Source organism: Astyanax mexicanus, chromosome 25 (assembly GCF_023375975.1).
Source record: "Astyanax mexicanus isolate ESR-SI-001 chromosome 25, AstMex3_surface, whole genome shotgun sequence".
Lineage (NCBI taxonomy): Eukaryota > Metazoa > Chordata > Actinopteri > Characiformes > Acestrorhamphidae > Astyanax > Astyanax mexicanus.
In genome coordinates this window covers 24,238,347-24,263,965 of record NC_064432.1, presented here as the reverse complement: position 1 = coordinate 24,263,965, position 25,619 = coordinate 24,238,347, and the positions used below count along the sequence as shown (strand labels likewise).

The 25,619-nt window shown below is 39.4% G+C and overlaps 1 protein-coding gene across 4 annotated transcripts in view; it reads left to right on the top strand.

The window, feature by feature from the left end:
* Window positions 1-25,619, top strand: part of fam135a (family with sequence similarity 135 member A) — a 41,091-nt gene extending 15,472 nt beyond the window's left edge. The window contains exons 5-22 of one of the 4 annotated variants that reach the window (XM_049472157.1): window positions 1,795-1,934; window positions 3,691-3,761; window positions 4,574-4,747; window positions 5,582-5,708; window positions 7,907-8,060; window positions 10,942-11,019; window positions 11,548-11,597; window positions 13,413-13,568; window positions 14,448-14,521; window positions 14,647-14,801; window positions 15,548-17,507; window positions 19,127-19,287; window positions 19,598-19,689; window positions 19,941-20,038; window positions 20,325-20,476; window positions 21,217-21,327; window positions 22,238-22,351; window positions 23,107-25,619. In XM_049472157.1, the coding sequence (XP_049328114.1) occupies window positions 1,795-1,934; window positions 3,691-3,761; window positions 4,574-4,747; window positions 5,582-5,708; window positions 7,907-8,060; window positions 10,942-11,019; window positions 11,548-11,597; window positions 13,413-13,568; window positions 14,448-14,521; window positions 14,647-14,801; window positions 15,548-17,507; window positions 19,127-19,287; window positions 19,598-19,689; window positions 19,941-20,038; window positions 20,325-20,476; window positions 21,217-21,327; window positions 22,238-22,351; window positions 23,107-23,312 (4,073 nt within the window). In that variant the 3' untranslated portion in view covers window positions 23,313-25,619. Of the gene's footprint in view, window positions 1-1,794; window positions 1,935-3,690; window positions 3,762-4,573; window positions 4,748-5,581; window positions 5,709-7,906; window positions 8,061-10,941; window positions 11,020-11,547; window positions 11,598-13,409; window positions 13,569-14,447; window positions 14,522-14,646; window positions 14,802-15,547; window positions 17,508-19,126; window positions 19,288-19,597; window positions 19,690-19,940; window positions 20,039-20,324; window positions 20,477-21,216; window positions 21,328-22,237; window positions 22,352-23,106 lie in introns of all 4 variants that reach the window. The other 3 variants (XM_049472156.1, XM_049472159.1, XM_049472158.1) reach the window with 3 other exon arrangements.

Sequence of the window (25,619 nt, the reverse complement as noted above, 5' to 3'; positions counted from 1 at the left end):
TCCACCACCACCATCACTGCAACCAGTCCCCCTGCCTCTTTATGGAAGGAACTGAGTTGAGTGTTATGTAAGCTGCCCAGCCCTTCACACACTTTTACTCTCTATTACGTAATCCTCGCTCTCAGCCTCTCCTCGGCCTGCTAGGATTCACACTGCCAGCTGTGGGAATTCCAAGCCTCTCTCCAGGCTCTGTACAATCTTCCATCATCTCCTCGTGGGGATGCAGGGTGTACTGCTGTATGCAGCATTAAGATACCCATGTTTAAGGTTGGGTAGCCATGTTTTACGCTGCATGTTTAGGGATAGGGCTTCAGTTTCTGAATCCGTTTCTCTGATTTTGCTATTTATAGGTTTATGTTTGAGTAAATGAACATTGTTGTTTTATTCTATAAACTACAGACAACATTTCTCCCAAATTCCAATTTATTTATTTTTTTGCAGAATATGAGAAATGGCTGAAATAACTTGTAATAATAAATAAAAAAGATGCAGAGCTTTTAGACCTCAAATAATGCAAAGAAAATAAGTTCATCACAGGTTTCATGCATCTTGGCATGTTCTCCTCCACCAGTCTTACACACTGCTTTTGGATAACTTTATTCAAGCAGTTCAGTTTGGTTTGATGGCTTGTGATCATCCATCTTCCTCTTGATTATATTCCAGAGGTTTTGAATTTGGTAAAATCAAAGAAACACATAATTTTTCCAGAGCTGTATATAATAGAATAGAGCCAGATCTGTGTAAAAGGCCTGATTGTCTCAGTCTTTGTTGTTGAGTTTAAAGTCGAGGCTTAAAGCTAAAGCTGTGCTAAGCCTTTGTTTTTTGAGTTAACTAGAGCAGAAGTAATGCTGTGTTACAGAGCTCCTCAGCTGGGAAGCATGACTGGTTTGTTTGGTAAGAAGTTTTTGAAGGGGGCAGAGTTATCGTTTTAACGAGCCTGTTACATAAATCATGTATTAGATCGTAGATTTATGAAGATTAATTAAAATCCTTTTTAAATGCTGAATTAGTGACTTAAATTGCTAACTTATACAGTAAGCTAGTACGTATTACACTTGCACTTCTATAGAGAGACGTGTGTCCCAGTTATTTACCTTAATAAAATATTACTGCATATACACGTTATGTATACACTTTAGTATGCCTACCCCCTGTTTTCAAGTGTAATCTATCACCTCGGAACAGATTTTAAAGGAGAAGGGTGAAATTCCCCCCCTAATAATTGGGGAAAACCTTCAAGCACACAATACAGATATAGCATTGTAACAGTGGAGAGCTAAAATTCAGTACCCTAGCTGCTGCTAGTTAACCCTGTGTCTTCAAAAAGTGTTCAGGTGATGCAACAATTAATTATTATTGTCAATTCCTTAATTCCTCTGTAATGGAAAGCTGAAATTAGCTTTAATTAGCTTTTATGTCATTTTTCCATTCCACCTTAAATACTGCAGCCTCTGCTATTAACCATTGCATCATTTAAAGTGGTACAGGAATGTTAGCTAGGTAGCTTTTTGCTTCTTATGAAGAAAATGGCTATAAAACATTGAAACTACACATGAATACACATTTCATTTATATTATCTGCCCTGGGGACTTTTATTATGAAGCCTAAAATGGCAAATTGGTGATAATGGCTAACAGCTGTTTCCGAGCTAAAATAACCGCAAAGTTTTTTTTTATTTTACGCATTATCTTCTTGTGTGATGAATTAATAAAAATGAATGCATTAATGTGAAAGCCCTACTTTTATTTATTTATATTTTTATTTACTCATTCGTTTTGTTCGTTACTTCACAGGTTCAGATTTGGCGTTTCCTGCCTCGGTGCAAGACGACGTCATCTGCAGCAAAACCTTTCAGATCCTCTACAAGAACGAGGAGATCGTCGTCAACGACGTTCTGATATTTAAGGTGATGATGCTGCTGGATGAGAAGAAGGTGGGATATTTTTATTTTTTGGTTAAACAGATCTACTTATCTACAATCTACTTATTGCCTGTTTTACACTACATAACTGATCGGCAACACAAATTTGCGAATTACACAATTTTTGTTACAAGAGCATGCCAGAACCAACAATGCCAACGATAGAGAATCTTTAGAGAGGAGAATACCCACTTAAAGTGAGCCCATAATGAATTGGTTTATATGGAGCAATTAAACAAAATCAGAATAAATTTAAAAATGTCTGATCATTTTTATACTGAAATATGTACTAATTTCTTTAACACAGAACAATATGAACCTTTTTAAGGTTTTCAACTCTATTTATAAACCTTATAAACATGCTCTGACTTTAACTCCAGCATCAGCTCACCAACCAATCAGCTCAGAGTAGCAGTAATTCTAGTGCCTTAACTGCCTTTTTTTTTTTTTTTAGTAAAATACATTACTCTGTTCTATTTTCTAAAATTAAAGGAATACTCAAAACTAGAAGTTATTTGCTATTTTTTAGTTTTTAGCTTTTATCTCTATTTACCCCCAACATTCATAGAGGACTCACTTGTGAGTTCCTTCTAGTGTTTAACCCTCTAATCTTTTAATTTTGGTAATGTAATTGTTGTCACAAACATAACAAATAATTATACAATTTTTTTTGTTTAGTTATTAGGGCAACATTGCCCAGCTAGACCACTTTTGTTGGAAGCTGGTGGTTGGTGGTTATTTTTTTTTTCTTTCTAAAAAAAATAATAATCTGTGCCATAAAGGGTTAACAGTAATTTCCTAATATAACAGGGGAACAGAAAGTGGTCAGACTCCATAAACGGCACTGATCATGCAAAAGATGTGTTTTGGGCTTGTGGTTCTCTTATTCTAAGCGATCCTATTGGCTGTAGGTAGCTGTCGCTTTTGACCTCCAGACATCGACTGGGTCAGATATTAAAGGGATAGTTCGGTATTTTTGACATGAGTCTGTATGACATCATCATAACCAGTGTTGTGCATCCACACTGACTTACCCCCCACAGCGTCCTGTGAGCCGAGTTCTTGTCCAGTTTAGGTCAAAGCGAAAGTAGTCCGGCATGTTTGCTGGGGTCAGGAAAATAACTCCTTTTTCTTCCCAAAGCAGTACGTGTTCAAAAGAGTGATTTATTTACATCACAAAAAACTAACCCTGCAAAAGTCACGCCTCGTAAATCACTTGGGTCCTACTTTCTCTCGTTCCACATCAATGCGCGCAGCGCTGCAACCTGACAGCTAGCCTACGTGTTTGGGTCGCTTTGTTTACTTCTCGCTTGTTGACGCGTGCGCAGCTCGCTGTCAGAATGACGCGCACTGATACGAAATGAGAGAAAGTAGGACCCAAGTGATTTACGAGGCGTGACTTTTGCAGGGTTAGTTTTTTGTGATGTAAATAAATCACTCTTTTGAACACGTACTGCTTTGGGAAGAAAAAGGAGTTATTTTCCTGACCCCAGCAAACATGCCGGACTACTTTCGCTTTGACCTAAACTGGACAAGAACTCTGCTCACAGGACGCTGTGGGGGGTAAGTCAGTGTGGATGCACAACACTGGTTATGATGATGCCATACAGACTCATGTCAAAAATACCGAACTATCCCTTTAAACCTGCTAGATATTTTGTGGCCGAAAAACTGGGCCAAAATTGTTGTGTGAACTAGAAGTATGGCTGTTGATTGATAAAAAAAAATTAACTTAAATTAATAAATAATTGCACTATTTTATCTTTAGGTGGAAGAGTCTTTGAATGAGATGGACTTTCAGCTGGCTTTGGATCTCTTCTTCACAGATGGCGACTATACGTGAGTTTTCTTATCTATTATAGGTAATACAGAGAATATTTTTAAAATATTGCCCAAAACCGTTTAATATTATGTCTAAGACAAGTGTAAACTGCAGTTTTAGTAAGACCAACAGCTGTAGATCAGCTTATTAAGCCTGTCAAAATTTGGACACACCATAAATTCTGTGTTTTTTTCATGTATTAAGAATGTTCTACATTGTAGATAAATACAAAAGTCAACTTATTAAAAAGAACATATTGACTAAACAAAAAAGTGTTCAAAGAACCAGAGTATTTTCATTTGTTAATTTTAGTACAACCCCTTTTTTTTAGATCCTGGCTGGATTTTCTCAGTCAGCTTTATGAGGTAGAGTCTCCTGGAATTCAGGCTTTCAGTTAACAGCTGTGCTGAACTCATCAAGAGTTAATTACTTGAATTTCTTGCCTCTTAATGTGTTTGAGAGCATCAGTTGTAAATTTGTGAAGAAAAAGGTCAGTCGATCAGAAACATTTCAAGAAATTAGACTGCAAAGATCATCAAAAACATTATAATGATGAAACTGGCACTCATCAGGACTGCCCCAGGAATAGACCAGCTAGAGTTTCCTCTGTTGTACAGGATAATTTGATCAGAGTACGGGATAAGTTCATCATTCTGAGAGTTACCAGCCTCAGAAATCTAAATGCTTCTTTACAGAGTATATTTGGTTTGTTTAACACTTTTAAGTTACTACATGATTCATTATGTGTTCCTTCATAGTCTGGATGACTTGTTGTAAATGTTGTATTGTAAATGTTTAAGTAATTGTATATCAATCTGTAAATCCTCAGGCCGGAGGACTCCAGCTCCCTGCAGAGTATCAGCAGCCGGACCTTACGCTTGCACTTTAGCCTCCACAGAGGCATCCACCAGCACGTCAACGTCATGTTCGACTACTTCCACTTATCCGTCATCTCCGTCACCATCCACGCCTCCCTCGTAGCCCTGCATCAGCCTCTCATCAGGTCAGAGAAGGGTCAAAAAGCCTGTTAAACCCAGTATATATATATATATTTTTTAACCCAGTATAATTCTGTTTAACCCAGTCTATTAGAATATATACACATTTCTGCAATTTTTTTATTACCATATTTTTATTTACTGCATTATAAGGTGCACAGGATTATAAGGTGCATTTAAAAAGGGGGGGGGGGGGGTATCCAACTAAGTTAAGTAAAGCTAAGCTGAGTAAACAGTTAGATAAGATAAGTTTTTGCCACTCCTGGTGCAAAAATTCAAGCAGTTCAGCTTGGTTTGATGGCTTGTGATCATCCATCTTCCTCTAGATTGCGTTGAGTTCAGGAGTGGCATAAGAGCACCCAAAAGCAGTGTGTAAGACTGGTGGAGGGCATGCCAAGAGGCGTTAAAGCTGTGAAAGGGTCATTCCACCAAACATTGATTTCTTAACTGAATAGCTGAACATTAGTATTGTTGTTTTAACATAAATATAAACTTGTTTTTTTTTTGCACTACATGTTTTTTCATTATTTTGACCATTTCTGGAAATTAATGCTTAAAAACTAGAAAAAAACAGCAATATTCATTTTACTTAAACATAAACCTGCAACTGGTCATTTTAAAGTAGTCTCAATTTTTTCTTACACAAGAAAGTGTTAGTACTGTTTAAGGGTTGCATAGACTAATTGACTAATCAACCAGGACAACCCAAAAGGCTGCTTGCATTGTGTTTTGATGTGTTTTAACAGGTTTTTAAAGGCAACAATGCTCAAAAACCTGTTCGTACTACTTGAAGCATACTCAGTCTTTGTTGACTGACACTCTCTTTGTTTGTGTTTCAGTTTCCCCCGACTGGTTAAAAGCACCTGGCTGAACCGTAACGCACCAGCACAGAGCAAAGACTCCCTCATCCCAACTCTGGAGTCTGTAGTGTTCGGAAGTACCTACGTCAAACAGCTCTCCCCAGATGTGAGCATTTTATATATACTGAAAATATACATGCATTTAAGATCAGTTCTCAAGAGGATAATTTTGCACAGTAGCCTTAAAATGCAACTTACTGTCTGATACAGCCCTATATTTCACTACTATTGCACAAGTTCATACGGCGATGATGATGCTCAAACGATATATGTTGTGCAGCTCGGGTTTTAAGAAGCATTATAAGTCTTAAGAACTTAAGATGTTTGAAGCCTAGTAACGTGAAAGGTTTGAGGTTTAAGATTTAGACAGAATTAGGTTTAGAAATTCAGAAGTTTAAGCTTAAGAACAGTTTTAATAAAAAACATTCTTAGGAATGTTTGAAGATTTTAAAACTTACAAAGGTTTGACACATAAGTTAAGAACTTGGGAGGTTTTTGAGAACTTGGGATTGTTTGAGAATATGTGATATTTTGAGGCTCTGTTTGAGTGGTTGAGACTTAAGAATCTAAAGGTTAAGGTTTAAGAGTTATAAGCTTGAAAGGTGTCAATACTTAACTTGAGAGTTGTTGAAGCTTAAGGACCTCATCTGAAGCAGGAATCTATATTCACTTTTTTATTTCCCTAATAACATTAGAGAAGAGGACCCTACAGGTACTCGTTGACTGTGCTGTTCTAGCATTAGCAGCCTTATGTAACCGACAGTAGCATTAATAGCACAGGAGAGTTTTTCAAAAACCCTTCAGACTTTCTCAGGAATAGACTGAGTTACGCAACTGGCATTGATCGTGTGAAAGAGATTATATGATACGTGCGGTTACCGCCTCATTCCTGTTTTATTGCAGCATTGTTCTCCACTTCAGCTCGCTTTACATTAAACTGAACAGCCACTTTTATATATTCTTATCTCGGGGAGTGATCTGAGGCCAGGCCATGCAGCTCTGCAGTTCTGAATCATCTGTAGAGCATCAGAAAGGAGGCAAATATCTAACAAACTCTGCAGTTTAGAAAACCTTTACTCACCTTCCAGTACCTTTTAAACATGTTCTCATCAGCGTCAATCTTGTATGAGAGCACAGTGTTGTACAATAGTCTACCTCCATCTGCCTCGCTCTACCTTACTCTGCCTTATTCTACCCCACCGTAGCTTGCTTTAGCTTGCTCTGACTCACTCTACCACCAGCCTCGCTTTACCATACTCTGCCTTACTCTACCTCCAGCCTCAGTCTACCACGCTCTGCCTCACTCTACGATTAGCCTCGCTCTACCAAGTTCCGTCTTACTCTACCTCCAGCCTCGCTCTGCCTCACTCTATGATTAGCCTCGCTCTGCCTCACTCTACGATTAGCCTCGCTCTACCAAGTTCCGTCTTACTCTACCTCCAGCCTCGCTCTGCCTCACTCTATGATTAGCCTCGCTCTACCAAGTTCCGTCTTACTCTACCTCCAGCCTCGCTCTACCACGCTCTGCCTCACTCTACCACCAGCCTTGCTCTATCTCACGCTGCCTCACTTCACCTTACTCTGCCTTATTCTACCTCAGTGTAGCTTGCTTAAGCTCGCTACCACCAGCCTCACTCTGTCTCACTCCACCTTACTCTGCCTTATTCTACCTCAGTGTAGCTTGCTTTAGCTCGCTACCACCAGCCTCACTCTGTCTCACTCCACCTTACTCTGCCTTATTCTACCTCAGTGTAGCTTGCTTTAGCTCGCTCTGCCTCACTCTACCTCCAGCCTCGCTCTACCACGCTCTGCCTCACTCTACCACCAGCCTTGCTCTATCTCACGCTGCCTCACTTCACCTTACTCTGCCTTATTCTACCTCAGTGTAGCTTGCTTTAGCTCGCTACCACCAGCCTCACTCTGTCTCACTCCACCTTACTCTGCCTTATTCTACCTCAGTGTAGCTTGCTTTAGCTCGCTCTGCCTCACTCTACCTCCAGCCTCGCTCTACCACGCTCTGCCTCACTCTACCACCAGCCTTGCTCTATCTCACTCTGCCTCACTTCACCTTACTCTGCCTTATTCTACCCCACTGTAGCTTGCTTTAGTTCATTTTGCCTCACTCTGCCTTGCTCTACTACGCTCCGTCTTACTCTACCACCAGCCTCCCTCTACCTCACTCTATCTCACTCTTCCACCACCTTTACTTTATCTCACTTATCTGCCTCAGTTTAATTAGAAAATTGTAATTGAAAATGAGATATTAGTAATTGATAATTAGATGCTTCTATCTGTTTGATGCAGGGAAAGACGTTCCTGGTATCGGACCAGTGTCTGCAGCATGCCTTCACCCTGCATCAGAGCCTGTGTGCCAGTCTGCTGTTGGCGTACCAGGGCCTCTTCGAGTACTTCATGACTCTCACCAAGAGCCTCCCTGCTTCCCAACGCCTGGAGCTTGGTACGTAGTTTAATGATCATATTACTGAAAAACGTGTTTTTGTTTAACATTACTACACTAAACGGACAAATGTATTGTGATGCACCTCTTAATTGCCTCGTTATCAAAGGTATAAAAATCTTAACCTTTGTCCATATAGTGTATATAGTGTAGTTTTATGTCAGTCTCAGACTTTAAGTTTCTATAATAAATAGGGCCCTATGATTTCCACAGAAAAACAGGTTATTATTTAGACAGAAATGCGCAAAATTGTCTATTGCCAAACGCTACAATTATTCTTTTAGAACTTAAGCATCCTAAACATGTCCACTTCATGCACATACCAGAAAAAAATTATAGAGTTTGGGTGATACAAACATTGTTGTTTTATTCTATAAAGTATTTATCTGCACAAAATGAAAAATAAGGAAAAATAATAATGAAAATAACAAAAGTTCCTAATTATTTAGAAATATTTTATCAATATTTGGTGGTAAAAGCCTGATTTTTAATCACGGCTTTCATGCGTCTTGGCATCATGTTCTCCTCCGCCAGTCTTACACACTGCTTTTGGGTGACCTTATGCTGCTCCTGGAACAAACATTAAAACAAACAAGCTTATATTTTATTAATCGGCACAAATTTGAATAAGTAAACAGCCTTTTCTGAACATCAAAAAGAAATAAAATAAATCATATTAATAAATAAAATGGATTTCATGGGGCCCTGAACAAATAAATTGTTTAGCCATTACTTAATTTTGACTTTGATATTTTGAATGTTTTCGCTAAATCTTGATTTAGATTCAATCTTACTGTAGTAGACTGATATAGAGATGTCTGATGTCCATGTTTAAAGTGTTTTGCCCTCTTAGATCTCTTGCCCGCTTCCTTAAAACCTGTCTAAACCTTTTAAATAATGACTTACAATCTTCTACAACACTTCTGCTGTGCTAATGCTCAAGTAGACCTGAGTCCTGCTAACTCACCTTCCAAGACCTACAGTAGCACTACTAGCTTTCAGACTAGAACCTTCAAACTAGTTTCTACCACTAGCTGATTCCAGTAACCTCTATATAATACCACTAACTCAGATCAGTCTATCTATATATAATCTACATTCAGACCTTGCATTTAACTTAAAATAATAATCCTATTTTAACTCATTAACCCTTTCCTTTAACTCTGTATGAGCTGTATATACGCCGATCATCCATAACATTAACACCACCTCCTTGTTTCAACACCAACTATCCCATTATTTTATCTTTTTATATTTACTGATTATATAGGACGATTTGTAGTTCATGGTTTTCGTAAAAAAAAAACTTCCCTTGTTTCACATTTTTTCCTATTAAGAATGAATGGGGAGCAAAATTGCACGCCCATTTACTGTACTTTTGCACCAAAATGTATGTACTCCATTAGTGCAGGTAACGGGAACCACCTATGAACCACTTAGCAACACCATAGCAACCAACCTCTAAACCTCCAAACCTCTAAGCAACATCACAGCAATCACCACAGATACAATAGCAATACCTTGGCATCCACCTAACAATCACTTAGCAACACCATAGGAACCAGATAGCAACACCATAGCAACCACCTGGGATACCATAGAAACCACATAGCCACAGAGTAACAGCCACTTAGCAATCACCTCAGCAACACTATAGCTGCCGCCTGCGATACCATATTAACCACCTAGCAACCACTTAGCAACACCATCGCAACCATCATGAATACATCACAACACCAGAGCAACCACCTGGGATACTATAGAAACCACCTAACAACACATTCATCACCACCTAGTAACCACTTAGCAATGCCATAGCAACCATTTAGCAACACCATAGCTGCCGCCTGGGATACCATAGAAAGCAGTAAGTAACACATTAACAACCACATTGCAACCACTTAGAAACACCATAGCAACCAATACGGATACCATAGCAACCACCACCGATACTATCGCAAACACCTTAGCAACCAGTTAGCAACACCATAGCAACTACCTGGGATAGCATAGAAGACACGTAACAACACATTAAGCACTGAAATTTGAAGAACAGGGTAAAAAAAGGATTATAATCCACAGTTTATATTTATAGAACTACAAACTGATCAATGGAGCTGATAAAACAATGGAATAATGGGTATAGAAACAAGGTGGTCATAATGTTATGCTTCCTGATTAATTCTTTATTTTATGTTTGCATGCAACCCCTCCACTCTTTTTTTTAATGTTTGTGTCCTTCTTAACCCTTTCAGACCTGAATTATGTCCAGTGATAAAAATATTTGAATGCCTTTTCTGTCTGCATTTAAGAAAACAAGATAAAATACTATAATTATCTATATATAAATTCTTAGTAGTATTTTTTATGTTTTTTTAGTTTTACAAATCATTTCTAAGTGGTAAAATTCCTAAATCTCTGAAATAAATATTACATGGTGCCTCATTAGCTGGGATGCTGCCATGCTTTAAGTCTGCTGATTTTTATTTTTCATATGCAGTAGGCAGGCCTGAACTGCTGTTTGATTGGCTAATATTTATGTATAATATAAATATCTATTCTGAAGGACAGCAGGTCTTAATCTGAGTTATGTGAAAGAATAAGCACTAAAGAATAAAACACACAATGTAAATTGGAGTGTACTCAGGGTCTGAAAGGGTTAAGGCTAATGTGACCACTTCCTTCCCCTTTACCAAACACACTTTCACTTAAAACCACTAACTCTTAAACCTCTTCCCCGGCTGTTCTCGGCCTTACATGTCTTGTGGCTGGTTCCTGCATGTATGTTAGGGCTAGCTAGCGCTTAGCGGCTCTAGCTTTAGCAGTAAAACCGACGAGGACACGTTTTAAACATGCCTATATATGTGCAATCCCACACTAGCCAAGCCCAGCATGCAAGTCCTTTATGAACGAGTTCTCAGAAGACCTTTTCCCCGAGGCCAAAGGCGCGTCTACATAGGTATGTCCCTCCAAAGCTGGCCTCAGCTTCAACACGCCTCTTGCCTTTCATTTTTGGGTTCTTTCTTTTATCCTTTTATCCTATTTCCCCATTTTTCCCCATTTTTCCCCTGTCCTGTCTTGATCTTCTTCTACATTATCATCTATCATCCTTCATGTGGACTGTTGTCTGTGGTAGACAAAGAGCTCTTACCTCTGTTAGATCTGCTGAGAGTACTGGGTTCAGATCCATGGTTGATTTGAGAACCAGGATTGACTAGAACAGACTAGAAATCAATCCTTATGCAGTTTTGCTGCTCTCTGTTGTTGTGTTCTCTCGTTTCCCCCCTCTGCTATATATATATATATATATATATTTATCTTTCTCGTAGATCTCACGCCTGTGGTAAAAATAAATAAATAAAACCTCAGGTCCTTCAGAAAGACTCTCTCTCTCTTTCTTTCTCTTTTTCTCTCTCTGAAATGGTTTAACCCAAGAAAAACTGAAGAGCGTCAATTAATGTACATTTGTTTATTTTGCCTGTTTTAGAAAAACTAGATGTGGAAGCCCGTATTCAAGAGCTTTGCGAACAAGTCAAGGTAGGTTCTGAACATCCTTGAGGCTGAGTTTGTGGGTTTGTGGGTTCTTGTGGTGTCTTCACTTAAACTTAGGCCTGTCACGATATATTTTTCGTGACAATATATTGTCCCCGAAAATTATTGCGATACACAATATTTTTGTACTTTTAAGATTATTAAATGCCACTGACATAATAATAACAGAATAGCATAAAAAATCAGTTATACACTTTTTAAAGAAATTTAAATAATCATTTATTATAATTTGTTTGAGAATTATATACTTATTTCTTCACCTACTTTAGTCCACACTGTGTGTATGTTATGGAGTCACAGTTATTGAAGCATGACTGGCTAAAATACTGTTCACTGTTATATGTGTCCTGTTATATAAGCTCCTAACAGGCTTAAAATTGCATTGCATAAATAATATGTGTAGATGTATTGATTCACACCTAAAACACAATAAAAGCAGAGCCATAAATCACTGTACAGTACAGTCCCGCAGGGGAACAGTGAACATGTTAAATCTTGTAGTATTTTTTAGTATTGTTGGACAATGGCTGGTAGTGTTTGCATGTTTGAATATGTAGGAATAAAAGATTGGACTGTACTCCCTCACTGGGGCCTGTAGGAGGATTTTAGCAGATGTTAGAGCTCAGTGCTGAAACGTAATGTAACACATCTGTAAAAACAGCAGCTCTGGAGCTGGGGAAGCCCCGGGGCTCAGACGGATTCCAGACTGGGTGTTGGGCAGTCAGTGAATACAGCTGGCTGCATAGCTGGTCATGGATGGAAGGAGGAATGGAGGGATTTGATTATGCTATCTTCACCTTTTTTCCTCTATATTTTGTTTAAACACCTTAAATTACATAGTAGAGCTGGTCAATAATGCAAACATTTACACAGCCTGGCCAAAAAAAGGTCCTCACCTGAATATTACTAAGCAAATATGTAATATACTCTCATTAAATAATTACTGCATGTGTGGCTATATTTCAACTGGCAACAAGTTATTTAAAAAGGTGCCATTTCGCTAAAATCCCCTTTTTCTTGTTCTTTGTGAAATACAGTAGACTCTGAGTTGTATATGATGCTGCACATGAAACTCTTCCTCAACCTCCATTGTCTGCAGTAGCTAGTAAAAACAATATTCAGTAAAATGAAAAAAAAAAAAAAAAAGTAGATCAGGAAAATCACCATAAACTTGTAAATTCATGGCCTCGCCTACCTTGGCTCGCAACCACCCACAGGCAGACATGGCTCGTTCCTGTGTTATTTGTGCGAATAACACATCAGTGTTTATATACTTTACCCAGTAATTCAGAGCTAAGGAACAAATGGTTAGAATTTGTCTATGGAACACCACCAGCCAAGTACAATTGAGATAGGTAGGTGTGTGTTTAGAACAGTTCTCCACTCAAAACTCCACTGGAGTTTTGTTTTCTGGACCTGGACTACCCACATTTATGTGTAACTATAGGATCTCCGGTGAATTTTGCGATTTACAGAGACTCTTAAGACTAGATCAGTGGCTGAACTGCACTTAGCAGAGCATTACGTGTTTTCTCTGCATTGCCCACGACCGCAGGCTGTGTCTTTCCACAAATGAGAAGATACTCCCTGCATCAGTTAGGGTTAAATAACTTGTTGCAGCTGAAGCGTTATCACTTATGCAGTGAATATTATCCAATAGGAAGCGCTTACCTCTATAATTAGTTAAATCCAGGTGGTAATCTATTGTTATAGCGAAGGTATATAGTATGTAAATAATGTGTCCTCTCGTTCAGATGTTATTGTAACTGTTGTGCCCGTGTGCGTGTTGTCTTACAGCAGAGGGCAGAGAGCCCAGACGAGCTGGCTGAGCTGGTGAACATGAACCTTGCCCAGCTGTGCTCTCTGCAGATGGCTCTGTGGGGCCAGTTCCTGGAAGCCATCTCTCTGCACGAGAGCGTTTCAGCACTGCTGGCTCAAGAACACCACGCCCTGAGGGTGAGTTCACACACACTGCACTCTACACTTTACACAGACTAGACAAGGTCTTACTTACATGCGGACTAGGCATGCCTCGAATATTTGTCAAACAAAACATTATTCAGCTAAAAATGGCAAAAATATACTCACATTTTTGGGTTTTTATTGGTTGCTTGTGCTACACCATCTTGCCAGTGATCCTTATAGCCCTCTGTTTGCACCCTTATTGTCATTTCACAAAAAGAAAACCTGCATAGAACCACACTAGCACCACCAGAGCCTCACTAACTAGATTAGTTGGAAAAAATGTCAGTAGAATTAGCCAGCAGACTTTGTCGGAGAGAAGGATCTATACCTACTGCTTCTATTGCAGTTAAGCTTAAGCAAGAACTAGATTCCTTGTGTTTTGCCATTTAGCACAAGATAACAATATTGTGTGGTTAAAGCTGGCACCACCCCTCACCCAGCAACCCCCACCAGAGCCACACACATCAGCAAAAACATCAGCAGAATTAGTCAGCAGACTTCTTCTGAGGGATGAATCTATACCTACTGCTTCTATTGCAGTTTGCTCGTGTTTTTTCATTTAGCACAAGCTAATAATAATGTGTGGTAAACACTCAGCAACAGCTTATTTGCATAAAAGTGACAGAGCCCTTAAACGGCTCATTTTGAAAGAGACTAAATCTGGTAAGAAATCTCTCTGGTGAAATCTCTCTAGTGATTTTGTGCAAAAAAAAACCTTAATGAACAATTTTGTGTGTAACCCATAGACCTGTTCTAACTTTAATTATCTTAAAAAAAAACATCTTTTACCCCACCAAAATTCTCGTAGCTTCAGTTCACTTCTAATTTATTTCTGTGTAACATCAGTGCTGGTCTATAATTTTCCTGTAGGTGCGGAGATTTGCTGAGGCGTTCTTCTGCCTGGAACACCCGAGACAGGCAGCTCTGGCCTTCCAGGAACTGCAGTGAGTGAATTCCACACCAGCAAACCACAGTGGTGGATTTTAGCATATGGGGCACATATGTGATCTTTCATGAGTTAGCGACTCAGTGTTGGTGACAGTTCTTTTATGTGTGCGTGTTTCTGCAGTGCACACAGCCACCAGCAGATGACTGCAGCTATTAAGAGCTCCTCATACTTCCTTTCCCTGCCGCCACTTCCTGTGGAATGTGCTGACCTGGACGGGGACGTGAACTCCCTGCCCATCATCTTTGAGGATCGATATCTGGAGTCTATTACGGAGGGTTTGTATATTCTTAGCATTAGTTAATGGCTTTTGGGTGTGGTTGTAGAGCTTCACGGTATACAATATTTACAATGCGTTAGTAGGGACACTGGGACAGATGTTTAAAAAACACTATTAAAATACTCTTCTATATGGAATACAGTGACTTTTATTCTAAATATATTCTATAATTTCTCTAAATAACCTGGACTTATTATGCTCTCTTCAATTAAACATTCAATTAGGTCATTCTACAAAACACATCCCAAACAATCATTTACCTCCAGCCTTTTGTTTCCATTTTTAAGGTCCCTTTTAGAACATCAAATGCAGAAGAAAATGTCCAAAAATACAAAAAGCGCCTGTTATTTTACAATATTTAAATGCTTGCACTCCACAAGGGTCTTGACAAACAAAGTACAGCATGTAAAGAAGATGCATGAAAGCATAAAGAAGCTACAAAGCATTATATTAGGTGTCCTGTAGTCTACTCCAAAGTGTCTAAACTTTCTCCAAATACAAAGAAAATGTGTCACTATACAGCAAGAGTTTGCAATATTTGTGGGGATATTTGAATGTGATAGAACAAATAAATGCAAGCCCTTTTCAGAGTAATATTAATATTGCTTTTGAGGAATTTACTGTATCCAAAATGTAAAAATGTACCCAGAACATCTCTGAAGTTTGAGATTTCTGTTAAATGGTTGTCTGTTAGTTTTAGTTTTAGTTAACTGCAACTGATTGATTTATCATTTCTTCCTAAAGATCGTGATGGTCCGTGGCTTGGTCTGCACAACACCAGGACTGGTTCTGTATCTAGTAAAGCAGATAAGCCTAATTCAAAAGAGTTGGGTGCCAGTGCAGTAGGTCCCCTCAGCCCAGACCTCCACCAGTCCGCTCTGGCCACCGGCTGGGCAGAACCGAATGAGCCTCCAATCAAATCCAAGGCCAAGTCAATCAAACTCAAGAAGAACGCCAAGACTGAGAATGCAAAAAAGCTGATCAGACAGACCTCAAAGGACTCGGTAGTTCTGACCGGCTACAAGAACTTGAAGGTTCCACATGGTGACCCGGCTGGCAAGTCCAAAGAGGGCGACCCCAAGTGCAATCAAAAAGAGGAGCAAGACTTATTGTCTGGAGATCCCGGCAGTAGGTTAAGCTCCACATTAAATAAATCCATTTATCAGAATGACGCCACAACCACTCACACTATAGACTGTCTTTTGAACGACAGCCAGGCTAACACTGGTATCCAGAGGGACAATTTCACAAATCTTTTAACTTTGCAAGCACAGGCCAGGCCCCAGGCAGGTACTGGAGCTGGAGCCCCCGAAAGCAAAACGGCACATGGTGTTGACGGTTTGATCGCGCCTGCTGGGCTTCGGCATATCGAGGTCAAACCTAGCGACAAGAACCCCTACCAGGGCGATAAGGTCACCATCCTCTTTCCGTGCCCAAGCGATCATCCAGCCCCCAGGAGGGACATTCCTGAGATCAAACAGATAGACTGCTGCGAGTCCAAGCCTCAAAGTGGGCAGAATCAGAATCAGGAGGGGCTGCAGGGGACCACCGATGTGGCTCTAGTGGCTAGTTGTGCAATGTCATTGAGGAGCGACAACATACCAATTGCCTCCTCGCGCCTGTCGGATTCAGGCATCGAGAGTGAGCCAAGTTCGGCCACTCAGTTGGCACCAGGTCCACTGGGCAACCAGGCTTCTTCTTCCCTTCTCGCTGGAGTGGATCTAGATTGGGTTCCTTTACCGGTTGAACAATTATCGGTCGAACCGACATCTCAATGTGCTGGCGCAAAGCAGCTGCCTCAACTCAGTCCCGCGTCGAAAGCGTCCGCAACGCCAGAGCTGCCAAACCCAGAGAGCACCAGCGCCGTGAGCGGCGTCCAGTCTTCCCTAACCTCCATCAACTCGCTCCCCTCAGACGATGAGGTGGAGGGCGAGACAGTGGGGAGGAAATCCAGCGTCATCGTGCAAGAGCAGACCTTGGTTTTCTCCGGAGGTGCCGACATCCGCCTTCCGTTGTGCACCAACATCCCAGCAAGGACTGTACCTCAAAGAGGAGCCACCACTAGCCTCGGAGATGATTCGGTGTTCCATAAGGACGACGTTTCTGTGCTTCTGTCCCTTTGCGGAGGAGGAGCTAGCTCGTCAGCTCCTGACAAGGCTTCAGATCCTCCAGATCTTGGTCCTTCTAGCGTAGGTGCACCAGAAGTCTCCAGTGACCTGCAGACAGCCGCTCAGTCTAGCACCTCCGCCACCAGCAGCACAGACCTGGTGAAGAAAGGCTTGGTGGAGAACTACTTCGGTTCGCGTTCCAGTACAGATATATCCGAGATCAGCCCCGTGGAGACTTCCGCTATCACCTTGGGCAATCAAGCGCGTTCCAACGCCGCCGAGAAAGAGGAAGCAGCAGCAACAGCAGAAGACGAAGAAGAGCAAGAGCACGAGATGATCGAGAACGGCTACTACGAGGAAACCGACGCACCGCTCTATGTCAACGGTCTTCCCGAAGAGGATGCGAAGGCTGGAGAGGTGGAGGGCAGTGGAGGCGGAGCCGAGGCACGGAGTCTCTTATACGATCAGCTGGGGTTCGAGCACCTCAGGGAGACGTACTCTCCTAGAACTAGCCTGAAAACCCGGTCTTCGGAAGCGGCGATGACCTGCAGCAACCTTTGCTGGTACGAGACGGCGCCTCCTGCTCAGATGAAGGCGTGAGTATTTCCCTGCTTGGGGATTTTTACAACATGCCATTCCATTAAAGATAAGGTAATAGAATTAAATTAACTGGAAACAATGAAATTCCAACATCCAAGTGGTTTTGATGATAATAAAGGTGTGAGAAATATCATTATTCATTCATTACTCTACTGTAGGTAGAAGTATAGATACTAGGGTTTAAAATACCCTTCTTATGTAGAAGTTAAAGTATCAACTCAAGCTTTTTACTCTTTAAGTAAAAGTACTGGTTTCAAAACTACTTTAAAAAGTATAAAAGTGCAGGTATGATGGATCCCAGTATAAACCCATAGGGTGTCGGAATGGTATATGTTTATACTTCTCTACATCCAGTCACAGTCAGATACACTCTATCTGGATGAAGAGATTTATCTGGATAGGGGTTTTATTAATGAATATAAAAAGGGGCTGTAATGAAATAGGAGTAACGAGGCTCTTTTTAAAATGTTAGGAGTAGAAAGTTCAGATAATTGTGTGAAAATGTGTAAAAATTACTCGAGTAAAATATAGATAACCAACATTTCTACTTAAATAGGGTAAAAAAGTATTTGTACTTCACATCTCTTGCTTACAATCTGAAAATGTGAATAAAGTAGGGCAGTTCTGTGCAGTGAAACAGTAATAACGCAGTTGCTCACTTGCAAAACCCATATTTATGAAAATTCTGATGAAGTGGGGAAACCCAGACTAGGTTAACTGATCTGCTGCCAGCATGTTTTTCATGGTGTGGTTTGTTGTAGGTGAGGCACATAACGAAAATGCTGACACCACTTTTTTTGAGTTTTCCTTTCCAAAACATTCATACTTTAGCTGCTGTAATGGGGAAAAACATGTTTTTTTCTGCACCAACAGTTGGAAACCAGTTGAACTAAATGTAGGGTTGCATGTTGATATCGGAATTATATTGGTATCGCATCGGCTGATAATTGCTTTTTTTTTTTTAGTTATTGGGCGATGCCTAGATTCTCACAGCTCTGGAAAAACTTAAGATACCAATTCTGTTTCTGTATCAGTTTCTCTGATTTTGCTATTTATAGGTTTATTTTTGAGTAACATGAACATTGTTGTTTTATTCTATAAACTATGGTCAACATTTTTGGATAACTTGCTTTACACTCCTGGTGCAAAAATTCAAGCAGTTCAGTTTGGTGGTTTGATGGTTTGTGATCATCCATCTTCCTCTTGATTATATTCCAGAGGTTTTCAATTTGGTAAAATCAAAGAAACTCATCATTTTTTAAGTGCTCTCTTATTTTTTTTTTCAGAGCTGTATACATGTAATATCGGCATCGTATCAGAAGTCGTACATCAATGCATCTATGTTTAAATGTCATCTAACACACATTAAAGCTTGTTATATCACACATGGAACAAATAAAATATTGTGTGAACAGTGTAAAATAAACAGTGGATTTGGTCAGAAAGTCTGATTTACGCCACTTTTACCTGCTATGTAAACATAGCCTTATTTTACCACCCCCAGGTCTCCATGCTTATTTGTGTCTGAATCTCTCAGCTTGTCCAGAAATGCATGTGTACAGCTAGCCCACACTGCTGCTTTAACTGTGTGTAAATGTGCGTGTGTGTATTGCAGGTTTGTTCAGGCGAGGGAGGAGCTGAAGCAGCTGAAGCTGCCCGGGTTTCTGTACAGTGAAGTGGCAGAGCTGGCCTCCACCGTGCCGTATTTCAGCCTGGACGAGGACGAGAGCTGTGACGAGGGGGTTCACCTCATCGTGTGTGTGCACGGGCTGGACGGTGAGGAATCTATACTAATTTAGTATATAAATAAACAGTGCTTATATCGTTAATATATATCTGTGAATTCAGTGTCTCTACTGTCCAGGGAGGCTTTCTATTAGATGCTTGCTTCTGGACTGGGGCTGCAAAGAAGGACTATTTGTGTCGATTAGTCGATTTGTCGCAATTATTTTTTGTTCTTTCTATTGGTGAACAAAATGTTTAATTATTTGTCGTATTTATACCCTATTCTGCACAAGTTTATAAAGTTCCCCTCCTTTAGGTTCAAGAGATCAAGAGTTTTAAATTCTTTCTCTTGCTGTTACAGGTAACAGTGCAGATTTACGGTTGGTGAAGACGTATCTGGAGCTGGGTCTGCCTGGAGCTCGCATTGACTTTCTAATGTCGGAACGTAACCAGGTAATACGCTTGTTTTTGTTGTAGTGCTGTCTAGCGATTAAAAAAATCGATCTAAATGAATCACATTCATCACTTTTATTAGTATTTTAAAATGTACTCTTTAAATGACCAAATAAGTGACAACGAACAACAATCTTTAATGATCTCATGACTATTTTTTAGCATTTTTTTTTCTTTTGACAGACCTAATTGTTAACATTTTTATTTAACTTTAAAAAGAATTATTATTTGTTTTGGTGTGATCTCTTCAGAACGACACCTTCGCTGACTTTGAGTCTATGACTGACCGACTGCTGGATGAAATTGTGCAATACATACAGATCTACAATCTCACCGTTTCCAAGATAAGGTAATCTCCTTTTACAGTTTTTACACATTTTAGTCAATGTGTAATTCACATGCAGTAGAGGACTTTGTCCAGCAGGTGGTGCAAGTGCACAAGTCTACCACAGAATCTTTATATTTATTTAATATTCAAGCATTATGTTATAGTCACGAGTACTTGGAACAGTGCACAAGTATATATTATGCAGCTTTCTACAACCCTGTCTTATTATGCATAGGTTGTAAATATTATAAATGTATGTATTTGTTTTCTCACCACTATAATCTGTTTTTTTGTTTTTTTTCCCCAGTTTTGTGGGTCATTCTCTGGGGAATCTGATCGTGCGGTCAGTGCTGACCAGGCCCAGGTTTAAGTGTTACCTGAGCAGACTGCACACCTTCCTGTCACTGTCCGGCCCTCACCTCGGCACCCTCTACAACACCTCGGCTCTCGTCAACACGGGTGCGTATGGTAATATCTGATAAATAAATAGATGTACACTGAGGTACACTATAAAAGGTCTAAGTTCCTTGAGGAACATTCAGAGGTTCATCAATTTGAAACTGTGGAGGAACCCTGTAAGGTATTTTGAGAAAACATCTAGTAAGCTTAAGGTGCTCTGCCCCTATAAACCATCCATCCATCCGTTTTCTTATGCTGGCTCCACCCCTAACCCACTAAATCAGTTGATACACCATTTCAATCTGTTGGTTGAGAACCTCAGAAAGTACATAGCAGGATAAGCCAGGATTAGACTTCGTATGAGGGAGGAATCTATACCTACTCCATGCCTACTGTCAGAAGTTGCAGAAGATGTAAGAACTTTTAAATAATTTTCTATAGTTTTGTGCTTCTATCACAGTTAATTATAACCTAGCCTGTTTGTTTTTTGACATTTAGCACAAACTAAGCGTAACATGAGGCGTGGCCTCATGAAACTGGTAACTGAAACTGGTAAAAATAGAGCTGGTGAGATCTTTATCTTTATGTGAGAGTGTTTGTGTGTAAAGAACTCATATGATTTCTGAATTGTGTAATTGTGTCCTCTTTCAAGAACATCATTTTCTAAAACCCCTTTCCTGAAGGTTTCTCAAAATACCTTAGTTTCAAATTAAAGAATCTGTAAAAGTTCTTCAAGAAACTATATTTTCAACAGTATCAGGGTTTGCTGTTTTTGTTCTGACTCTCACCTTCTCTTACAGGGCTGTGGTTCATGCAGAAGTGGAAGAAGTCCGGCTCGCTGCTGCAGCTGACCTGCCGGGACCATTCAGACCCGCGACAGACCTTCCTCTACAAGCTGAGCAAGAAAGCAGGTTAGTATCAGTTATACAGCAGCCTGCAGAAGTTCACACAACTAACGAAAAGTTAAAAGTTGTAACAGTACCACATTACACAAAGTGCTGGGGAAAGGCTGGCTGCAATGGGAGATGGGTAAATGGTTTGCTTACACAGTTTATACTCAACTTTGTGTACTCAACTTTGTGTCTCCAAAAGTGCCCAAACACAACAGATTACATATTTAATCACTAAATATCAGTACTTTTTATGTTTAAACAATGTTCAGATACTTAAATGCCATTTAAAGGTCATGTTCTTATGTTTCTATCATTTTAAAAATGGCATGAATAATTGTTGACTAATTGAAAAAATAATCGTCAGATTAGTCGACTACCAAAATAATCATTAGTTGCAGCCCTAGAGATAACAGAGATCATAAATATTTAGACTGATGTGTTTCATCCATCAATATTAGAAGTCTTCTGTTGCAACCTTGCGGTGTTCCTAATGAATTGGCCAAACGTGGCTATATATCGTGGCCTCGAGTCAAAGGAAAATGTAAAAAATAATGAAAACCTGACCGTGGCCAAATAACGTATCCGTTTCAGCGATCTGGAGCGAATTTTGAACTCATTCGTAGCTCCTAAGATTCTGTTTGAAGGATTAAAGTGAAACTTAATGTGAAGCACTGCTCTGTAAATATAGCATTTGGTCAGAAAATCAGATTTTGGCCACTTTTACCTGCTGTGTGAACATAGCCTGCTGTATCGGAATTTTATCATTGTTTTTATTTATCTAAGTTCTGTTTTGCCAGCTTACTTCCACAGTACAATCGAATTCGTTTAATTTCAACCAACCAAAAAAAGAAAACTAGTTTTATGGGTATTGTAACGTGTGTATTTGGTGCTGATGGATCTCCGTGGGCTGTGTGTGTTTGTGGTGCAGGTCTTCAGTTCTTTAGGAACGTGGTGCTGGTGGGCTCTCTGCAGGACCGCTACGTGCCCTATCACTCCGCTCGCATCGAGATGTGCAAAACAGCCTTAAAGGACAAGCAGACGGGTGAGAGTGAAAACAGCCAGGCCTGAGATTCTGCATTTCTGTGTCTCTTGATAATTATCCATTCATTTATCAATTGGTGTATCTGTATCTGTCCTTTAATTAGTCTCTTTGATTGTATCTATCTATCTAGATTATCCATCCATTTATCCATCCGTTTATTTGATCTATCTATCTATCTATCTATCTGCCTTTATGTCTTTATTTCTGTCTTTCTTTATCTTTCTATGTGTCTATCTGGATTATTTTTCAATCCAACTGTTCATCAATCCATCTCCATCTGTAAATCTGTCTGTCACTGTCTGGACTATTCATATCATCCATCCATCCATCCATTTGTGTTTCTTATCTATCCTTCTATCAATCCTTCTCTTGTCTGGATTATCAATCTATCTGTTTATCTTACCTGTTTGTTTCTATCTATTTGTCAATCTGTCTGTCTGGATTATCCATCCATTTATGCAGCCGTCTGCCATCTTTTTTTATCTATCCATGTGTTAATTATCTGTCTGTTTGTCTTTACCTATACAGTCTATGGGTTATTTAAATTATTTACGGGGTTTTATTTTTTTACTCTCAGTTTGTCTTGTTAAATAGTTTTTTTAATCACTAGTTTTAGCTATAAAGAATTATGTAGTGAATTTTGTGTTAAAGACTCAGAGTCTCTGCTGTGTGTAAGTGTGCTTGTTGTTTTCTGTATTTGCTGTAAGGTTTAGTTGGTTTATCTGTCCGTCTGTCTCTGTCCGTGTGCTCCGCAGGCCCGGTGTACTCTGAAATGATCGAGAACCTGCTGGTTCCGGTGCTTCAGAACAAAGACTGTAACCTGGTGCGCTACGATGTCATCCACGCACTGCCCAACACCGCCAACTCCCTGATCGGCCGGGCGGCGCACATCGCCGTCCTCGACTCCGAGATTTTCCTGGAGAAGTTCTTCCTGGTGGCCGGACTGAAGTTCTTTCAGTAGAACCAGGAGAACCAGGAGAGAACCAGGAGAGATCCAGGAGGCGGGAAGCGAATACCTCAACACCCCGACAGACATTCAACAGCGTATCACTATTTTTTTATGGTTTTAAATATGCCTCTGCCTTGGTCCAGTGGGGTAAAGAGAAGCGTATGTCAGTGTTTTTACATTTCCTTCTGGATATTTGTTTTTATTCGGTCTGTTGTGAATGTGGGATTTACCGTTTTTATTTTTGTACTGCTATTTTTCTTTTTAAAAGACTGATTTACGGTTGATTTTTATTTTATTTTATTATTTTAATTTTTTTTTTTTGTTCGTTGGTGAGATAAAGCCAAGTCTCTTTCTTTGTAAAATTTCAGTGTTATTTATCTATTATCAAGTTCTATTTTGCCAGGTTTCTTCCACAGTACAATCGAATTCGTTTGATTTCAATCTTATTCATGCTGAACTGGAAAAGTAGCTGCTACAAAACTAACAAACAAACGAAAAAAGAGCGAAATATTTATACGTAGAGGCTGATAACTTTATATAAGAGCATGGACGCTGTGCTTGCTTTCTGTAAAAATGAAGACCCGCCCTCCAAGACCAAGCTTAGTGTCTCAGCCTGCCTTCATTGAGTTTAGTTACATCAGTTTACAGCATAGCCTAAATGACCAGAAGCATTTTATGCTAATTTCCAAACTAAAATTACTTAGCGAACATAATAAAAGGTGTATGAAGTAGCTGATTATGTGAACAATAGCACAAAAAACACATCACAAAATCAATAATAGGATGATTAACTAGCTACAGTATTTATGTAGCCAATCAGATCCAGCCAACACATTTAATACGAAAAATAGCCCCGCCTTCTTACGATATACCGAGCGTTAGGAATGGGCGATATGGCCTTAAAAATAAAAAAAAATAAGAACAGTGTGAATTTTCTTTTGCTAAAAATTAGATAATTAGGGGTGGGTGATGTGGCAAGATATTTCAGGGTATAATAATATCGTTTGATATTCAAAAATGTTGGCAAAATTATTGCAAACGATACAAAATGGCACACTCCTAACTGAGATATTAAAAAAAAAATACAAGAATTTTATCAGATTTGTAACAAAAGTCACTGATCTAGAATGATACTAATAATACTAATAACGTACTCCAAATATCTCCATTTATCCAGTATTAAAGTAAAATAAATGATACTGGACAGATATTGGATATAATCTGTCTCTGGTAGATATATTATAGGAAATTAAACCAGTGTGAATTTTACTTTTGCTAAAAATTAGATAATTAGGGGTGGGTGATATTTCAGGGTATAATAATATTGTTCGCGATATTCAAAAATGTTGGCTATATATTATATATAATTTATAAACTGCAGGATTTCTGTAGGACAATTTAAAAAAAATGTGACAATAATATTAGCACAGAAAAAAACTAAATGTTACGCTAAAAAATACACACACAAAAAAAAGTAAAAAATCATTGTGGTGGGCGGAGCTACATGCTTGCTGTCGTACTGCAACCAGACCTGTCGTAGCTACACTTTAAAACCACGGTTCCAAGAGATGTTGTGCCGCCGTCCATGCTCTTTTATATACAGTCATCGTGGGAGGAACTGACTGAAGTACCGAGTTTGTTTTTCGTTTTCGTTTTTCTCCGTAAAAGTGGCGAAAAACAACAAAAAAAAAGAATTGCGCTGTTCTCCAGAATGTTTAAACGTATCCGTGGTTGACCGGCATTCGAACCGCATCAGATTAAATTGTTCTTCGTTTTTTTTGTAATCAGTCCGTTGCCATTTGAGTACATGCGTTTTTGTACGACGGTTCTTTTTTACGATAAAAAAAAACAAACGTGATTGCGATAAAAAGACTTCCAGATGTGAGATGATAATGATGATGATGATTGTAGCTGAGACAACACAGCCTTGGACTCTTCTTCGGTTACATATAAAACGCTGTCTTGTTCAGCCATCAGAACCTCACGCACACACACACACACACACACACACACTACCCCAGCCTGGCGTTGGGTACAGGAACTTGTTAGCATGTTAGCATTTTACTACTACAGGGGTTTTCCACGTTTAACGGAATCTTAATTTGGTCGTGTTGCGGTAGGAGAGTCTCGTAGAGAGAGAGAGCGTAGTAGAAGGTTCGTAGATGTACGAGGAAAGTATTTAAGTTTGGTTTCTAACGGGGACTTTTAATTTATGCTTGTAATCAAAAAAGTGTATTTAAATAAAACATCGATTTTATCATTTGTTAAAAAATGGTTTTGTACCATGGACTTCACAATTCATTAAATGTACTCAAATTA